The 7,827-nt window shown below is 41.3% G+C and overlaps 1 protein-coding gene across 1 annotated transcript; it reads right to left on the minus strand.

The window, feature by feature from the left end:
* Nucleotides 1-695: 695 nt before the first annotated feature.
* On the minus strand, nt 696-4,673 carry f2rl3 (coagulation factor II (thrombin) receptor-like 3). The gene is made up of 2 exons (XM_015371481.1): nt 4,386-4,673; nt 696-3,322 (listed from the first exon to the last, which is right to left on the minus strand). The coding sequence occupies exons 1-2, from the start codon at nt 4,501-4,503 to the stop codon at nt 2,238-2,240; spliced, it is 1,203 nt and encodes a 400-aa protein (XP_015226967.1). The 5' UTR covers nt 4,504-4,673; the 3' UTR covers nt 696-2,237.
* Between the last annotated feature and the right edge of the window lie 3,154 nt (nt 4,674-7,827).

Consider the following 7,827-nt stretch of genomic DNA (forward strand, 5'->3'; position numbering starts at 1 on the left):
TTCACATTTTCCAGGTGTTCCATGACATCCTGATAAATGTAGACTGTCGCAGAACAACAGTCCTGGTATTATTGGACCTTAGGGCAGTATCTGACACTGTTGATCACTGTATTTCACATTAGACCACCTGGGGAACTGGGTCAGCCTTTCTGAGTCTATACTTGACTGGTTTAAATTCTACCTGAGGGAAAGAGACTTTTTTGTCAATAGGTAACTGTACATCAGAGATCACAAAAATCACATGTGGTTTTCCTCAAGAGTCTATCTTAGGGCCTTTCGTTTCTATTACTGCATGCTCCCCAAATCTTTATTAGCAACAACATAAGCTACCATAACTATGCAGGCGACACTCAGCTGAACCCATTCAGACACTGGGTAAATGCATATAAGAAATCAAGGCATGGATGAACCAGAATGCTCTTCAGCTGAATCAAGACGGACTGATTTAATAGTCTCTAAACTAAAAAAAATGATAGAAACAGCTTTACTTAATCCAGCTAGTAACCACCAATCGAGACCTGAACCTTTAGAAAACTGATCAAGACAATAACAAAGTTGCTGTTTAATCACCTATAGAAGCACTCCAGGATTAAAGAACTGATGTCTCAGCACTATACCCACTTCTCCAGGGACCAATACACTACTGCTCAGCAGGAATTTAAATAAACAATGTTATGCACTCATCTTTTATAGAATTGATTACTGCAACAGTGTCTTCGAAGGTCTGCCTAAAAGTTAATCCGACAGCTGCAGTTGATCGAGATTGCTGCTGCCAGCATACTCACCAAAATTAAGAGAGTGGAGCACATGACCAGTGCTAACTTTGTGTTTCTAGCCTCTGTATCTCAGAGAATAGACTTTAAAATAATATTTACATTAGTATATAAACCACTGAATTGCCCAGCTCCAAAATACTTTACAGACTTGTCAGGGATTCAATCCCTCGGACCCCTTAGGTGGTTCTAATCTACTTTGCATAACTTGTTCTTATGCTCTAGAAACTCCTAGAAAGCTGTAAAATTGCTGAAACACTAGGTTGCTTTAAGTCACAATGAAAAATGCATTTGTTTAGAGTGAGTTTATACTATGCTCTTTATGCATTATTGATTTGTCAGTCTAACTTTCGTTCCATTCTCATTATGTCATGATCTGCCCTGATAGCTGACCTTAACTGTTCATTTCATTCATCTGCTGGTCTCTAATTATTACTCATCTCACCCACCTGCTCTTTGGCTAATGCTGCCTTGATATAACTTCAAGTTAGATGATAATAAGACAGGTTACTATGAGACATGAGGAAATATGGCTTTATTCTTGAATAAAAAAAAATCTCTAGCTTGGCCCTAATACACACTGGAATTACCCTAAACAGCTGACATCATAAGAAAACACCCCCACTATGTTGCTTTTTTTACACTATAAAATAACCAAATTATTATGAACCACAGCATCTGTGAATTGGGTTCTCATATGCAGTTTAAATAAAGTTGGACTGATAATGAATTAGGTCTAAATGTAATTTATGTGGAGCTTTATTTTAAAAACCAACTAGTTGGTGATTTTGAAGGTATTATGTAGGAACCTTTATGTTTTGGAAACATGACCCGTGGCTGTAGAAGTTGAACAGAGGTCACTTTGTGTCTCCACAGATAAAATTCCAGAGAGATTTGGATCAGAGCTCTTCCAGAATTAAGGCCAATTGAGCTCAAAGGTAATTTTAATGAAAATAAACTCTGTAAAAGTGGTCTCTAATGTGAATACTGAGAGACGGCGGATGGCGACCGGGGAGACATATTTGAAAAGAATATAAAGCTCATGTTGGTTCTGACAAAGTAGCGCCGCTGCCAATGACAGCAGCTTCCTGTCTCTTTAACTGAAAAGATAAACTTCCTGAGGACTTCATGGAAACCACTAACCTCCATCCTCTTCATCTGGAGTCATACAAGCAGATGGGCTTCCAACAAAACTTGTTAAACTGAACCACTGCTGATAATATTTAAAACTATTTCATGTTCTGATGCTGCTTTATGATGCAGCACAATAAACCAGTGGAATCCTGAACCAGTCCACATTTTCTATGTTTTATTAGATAAACATTGTAAGTTTATAACGTTTAAAAAGAAAATACACAACAGCAAACATATAAAATGTTAAACAATCAGCTGATCGGATCAGAACCACCCAGGAATTAATACTGCCTTTATGGTGAAGAGTGTGACAAGTGTTGACGTCAGCAGTCAGACGACTATTGCTTCCTGTTTGCATCTAACTGCTGCATCAGAGGTCTCCTTTCTACATGTCATTGAAACCAGGGTGACCTCTGATCTCTGTTCTGCTGACGAGGTGCCGTGGTTCCACTGAGAGGATGCTGTGACTTCTTCCTCACTGAGACTGCACAGAGTGCTTTTGGCCTTTTGTCTGAACTCTGGGGACACAAAGTAGAAGATGAAGGGGTCTATGCAACTGTTGAAGGTGCTGACCGCCAGGCTGATCATGTAGGGGACGTAGAGGTCGTCATCATCTTCTGCCAGGCTGGTATCACTGTAGGTCAGGAGCAGGAGGAGGTTACTAGGCAGCAGACACAGAATGAAGACCACCATCACCAGAGCTGTAATCCTGATGGCATAACTGTAGCGCTTGCCTTTAGCCAGCAGGGTGCGCAGCACAGCGCTGTGGCAGTACAGCACGATAATGAACGGCAGCAGGAAGCCGCAAACAAACAGCGTGCCGAAGTATGGAAGGAAGAAGTTCTCTTGTTCATTCTCGGGCAAAGCATCATGGCAGGTGGTGATTTTGGGGTCGTCCAGCGGGTAGGTCTGTTGTGACAGCAGCAGTGGCAACATAGCAGCTAGAATCACCACCCACACCACCCCGGACATATATAGAGATAATCTCTGGCTGCGCAAAATCTTTGCATCAAAAGGGTGAACCAAAGCTATATATCGATCCAGAGCCACTAGGGCTAGGCACCAGACTGAACCATACATGTTTCCGTAAAACATGGCCATGACTGTCCGGCATAAAGGCTCACCCAGGTCCCAGTGGTTCCCTCGGAAATGGTAAACAATTCGAAATGGCAGAACCAGCAACAGCAAGCAGTCCACCACAGTCAGGTTGATGAGCAGTGTGGTTGATGGTAGATTTTTTGTCCGAAAAACAAGAACCCACAGAGCTAACAGGTTGGTGGGCAGACCAACACAGAAGGCCACCAGGTACATGATTGGCAGGTACAGGTTGGTTGTTGGAGCCTGGATCTCCTTCACTTGCTTCTCTTTCAGAGTGGTAAAGTTACAATTTGTCACCAGCCGAAAGGCTCGTAGACCTGCAGAGACCACAACATATGTCAGTCTGTAGACTTACAGAAACACCAGCAACATTTAACTAACGGTACCCTGAAATCAAGTGGGCCCAGTACTTTGGTCTTCCCTGCACCTTAAACACAGAATATGGCATCTAAGGGGTCTATCAACCATTCACCATGTTTCTCTTGTTCTTCCTGCGCCACTCATGGCTGGTATCCTTAAAACTAGAAAGTTGTGTATTTCCAACAACCTGTAGAGTACATCTTTTGCAGTTGTTGTCAGGTGTTGCATTTTCTGTGAATAGCAAAGGTTATAATAGAAGTAGTTTTTAATAACCCACCTGTGTTATGCACAGTTTGTTCTATGAACTGCTCTAAAGAGAGTAGATGAAACCATTTTGAGTCAAACATGTTTCAACTGACTCAGTCCTAATTTGCTGCACTTATAATAAATATGCTAATAAAAATTTGAGGTGTTTCATAAGTTTTACTGAGGACTTACATTTTTTTTCATTAAAAAATCAATAAAAAAAAGTTTTAACTGACTCTCAAAATTTTTGTTTTAATTACAACAAATGAAACATAGTAAAGGTGTAATTAGTGTTCCCAATGGAAAAATACTCTTTTATCTTGTTCCTTTACATTGGTACAAAAATATTGCATTTACACCTGATAATTGTGCAGCTACTCTTGAAATTGTTTTGAAGGCCTCTGAGTTTCAGAAGCAATCTCTATGTTTAATCATTTCCTGTTCCTTACAGAGTTCCTGACAGGAAACCAGTTAAAGAATTTAGAACAAAATTACATCATTCTATAATAAAAGTAGATATAAAATAAAATAAGAATAAAAGGAATATAAACTTCCTTATATAAATACAAACACCTCAAAGATTCATAGCTCAAAGTTTTTGTTGTACTTAATTGAACAGGTTTTATGCAGTATCCAGTTCTCTCATAAAGTTGGTGATTTTATCAAAGGATTACACTGTTATCAAAAAACTGCAACCTGTTTTAAAACGTACTGACTTATCTGTGAGACAGACACATGTCCAGCTGTCAGTGCAAAGTGGAAGAGGAGACTTACGGAACGACATGCTGACACATTCGTCCTGGGTGGACCTGCCCTGAAAAGGAGACGGAGAGACGCTTCCGAAGGAGGGCAGGACAGAGACCAAGAGTAGAGTCCCAACAAGAAGCTTCATTTTTATGCTCCACACGTCTGTGTCTCCGTTATATCCACAGCAGATGCTTCCTTTTCCGCTTCTAAGACAGCTGTAGAGTTAAAGACCATCAGAACAATTAAAGAGGACCTGAGGAGTTAGACACCCTGTTGTTCTGTGTGAACTCAGGGAATCAACAGTCTGGCCCGGTCGCTGTTGACCCACCCCCTCTGCTTATATTATCCAGATGTGTGACTGTGTGTGTGTTGGTGGTATGTGTGCATTAGTGAGGACCACTTTTGGGGTTCAGCCTCTTACCCAGGACTCAGTCTGATTCACACTCTCATACTTGTTAAGGACTTGGTTCAGAACTAGTTAACCGCCTTGTTCCTGCTCACTCTGACCTGGTTCTGTTGCTTTTCAGTTCTATAGTTCTACACAAATGCTCCTCATAGCAGCCAGCTATGTGTAAGTGTATGATTCAGAGGGCCAGCCTGTTTCCTTCTTGACTAATTTAGCAGTAAATCATCTCACTGTAGCCCCACCCCTTACTCTCTAAACAGCCAATCCCAGCTCAAAACAGGAAACAAGTTTCAGCTAGACTTTTTGGGTTCCACAGATTAGATTTCTAAAACAAGATGACAGAGGAATATGTACTGCATCTCCAAGCCCAGCTAAAATGTTTCAGTTAAAACTGACCCAAAGTCACATTGCACTAACTAATTAACCTAAAAGTAGCTTATCTAGCGCTAGTAAAACTAAGTAACATATACACACACACATTATGGTAACTAACTTAAATCTAAATTAAAGCTAACTAACCTAAAGCAATCTAAACTAAAACCTGAAAAGTCCAAACTAAAACCTCATCTTACTAAAACTGAACACAAATCCAGTAGACCAGCTCAAGCCCACACATCAACCCTGACTTTGGGTGAAATACTCTCCTGGTATCCTCCTCTACAGAGATTCTTCTTAAAATAAACCCTTATCAATTTTCTTCCGCTAACAAAACTGTGTGATGCAGAGTAAATTTGTCCTCACAACTCCTGTCTCAACCTTCTTTAGATAATCCATCTGTCTTATGAATTACATCAGCAATTCACAACACATCATCTCAAGGCACATACAGAGACAATTCAACCAGATCATACAGTCAGATTGATTCAAAGTTTTTTATCTAAGGAAAATCAGTAGATGGCATCGACTCAAAGACAGTCCCTCACACCGAGCATGCTTGTAGCGACACTAGGGGGGAAAACTCCCTTTTAACAGGAAGGAACCTATATCAGAACCAGGCTTAGTGTGAGCAGCCATCTGTCGAGGCTGACTCGGATTCAAGGGGACAGAAGCAGACATACGGAAAGAAGCAGACTGTTGGGATCTGGAGAAGTTCCACCTTTCTCCAGCAGAGTTCGCCGTGGATCCTCCTGAGCTGAGCCTTCAACACACCTGAGGCGCATCTCATCATCAGAGGATCCTACAGTATTTAACCAGCCTTCAGACCTTGCCTCAACGCCGCAGTGTTTATCCAGTTTGGAATCCTGTTTCCCTTGTAAGCTCTGGATGAGCTTAACCTGCCTAGCCTGCCCTCTGAGCCAAACCTGAAGACTCTCCTCTGGATTCCCATGCTGCTCTGGACAAAGAGCTGGAAACCCAAAGTCAGGGTCTGCTCTCACGCTAGAAGCAAGACGCTGAAGCGGTTACTGAACTGCATACTGGGCTTTTCTGAAACCCATCATGACACAGAGATACAAAAGCCAACTTTAAAGTTCCAGCTCCACAGGAGCCCTGTCCAGGAAACACACAGCCAGGCAGACGAGCTCCAAGTCAGCTCCGATGTCAGAGGATGAAAGAGCACAGTCAAAGAAAAAGGACTACACTTAAAAACAGACAAAGCTCCAACATCTATAAATAAAGGTGTTGGTGGCAGCAGCATAGCTGATATTTCTCTCGAGAATGGTGTCACAGCCAAACAGGAACAGACTGGCTAAAGCTACTATGGTGAGAAAAAGCAGAGAGAGCATAAAGATAGAGGTTGAACTAAGAAATACTGCAGAATGGCAGAATAGAGATAGAATGAAGCAGAATTATGAAAAGGGTCCCTATGTCCTCCAGAAGTCTAAGCCTATAGCAGCATAACTAAAGAGATAGCTTAGGATAACCTGAGCCTCTATAAGCTTTATCAAAAAGGAAATATCTAAGCCTTGCCTTAAAAGTAGACAGAGTGTCTGCCTCACAGAATTAAGATTGGTAGATGGTTCCACAGGAGAGGAGTCTTTTAACTAAAAGATCTGCCTCCCATTCTACTTTTAGAAATTCTGGGAACCACAAGTAAACTGGCAGAGTTATGTGCTCGGTTAGGAACATAAGGAGCCTTGAAGTAACAAATGCATGACTAGTTTTTCAGCATCACCCCTGGACAGGATATTTCTATTTTTTGCAATATTCCGCTGATGAAAGAAGGAAATTCTAGAAACCTCTTCAATATGGCAGTTTTGGGAAGCCTTCCTGAGTAACTAGATACCTGGACCTTCTCCCCCTGGAAGGATTAACTGAGTACACACTGAGCAGGGGAAAACCTCCACATGATCCATTCAAGTCCTCATTGGAAATCCAAGTGAGAGTCCGCTCCTTTACTCCTCTGGGTCCAACGCTTGTCTATCTGTCCGCCCTCCAACGAGTTTCCCCTTCTCTGGGTTAACCCCCACAAGCTGGATTCAAGGATTGACAAGAGCCCCCTCAAAAGTGAGTCCCTCTCCAGTTATATTCAAGCCTCAGTCAAATTTCCTACGGTCCCGGAACTGATCACTGTGATCTCCCCTTCCGACTTTCCAGTTCCGGTTCACCAGTCAACTGAGTTCCAGATCCAACCTCTGTATTTCATCTACATTTAATAAACCTGTTAAACTTTTTCCCCTGGTCTCTGAGTGGTTCTCTGCATGTGGGTCTGATCGCTTAAACCAATCATGACAGTTTCAGTTCTATAATGAGCTCTAAAGCTAGACTGAAGCTCTTCAAAAAGTTCCTAATGGTGTAAGTGGTCGCACACTTGTTTGGCAACTACTCTCTCAATAGTTTTAGATAAGAAAGGAAGATTGGATATAGGCAGGGGTGCCACCAGGAATTTAGGGCCCCATTAAAGACATCGATATTTCCCCCGCAGTGGCTATAATTCAATCAAAATATAGAAATCTAACTGCACTATTGATGGTGATTTTAATACAGGCTGCTGGAAGCTATCCAATGTTTTCACTTTCCAGGATCCAGTACAAACAACTACAGGATATATATATATATATATATATATATATATATATATATATATATATATATATATATATATATATATATATATATATATAT

The sequence above is a fragment of the Cyprinodon variegatus genome, unplaced genomic scaffold, assembly GCF_000732505.1.
Source record: "Cyprinodon variegatus isolate N-32 unplaced genomic scaffold, C_variegatus-1.0 Scaffold59, whole genome shotgun sequence".
Taxonomy (NCBI): domain Eukaryota; kingdom Metazoa; phylum Chordata; class Actinopteri; order Cyprinodontiformes; family Cyprinodontidae; genus Cyprinodon; species Cyprinodon variegatus.

Coding starts and splice junctions, on each gene's coding strand:
- f2rl3 (XM_015371481.1), bottom strand. CDS start 4,503: ATGAAGCTTCTTGTTGGGACTCTACTCTTGGTCTCTGTCCTGCCCTCC. Junction 3,323..4,385: donor ATGTGTCAGCATGTCGTTCC/GTAAGTCTCCTC, acceptor TGGTCTCTGCAG/GTCTACGAGCCTTTCGGCTG.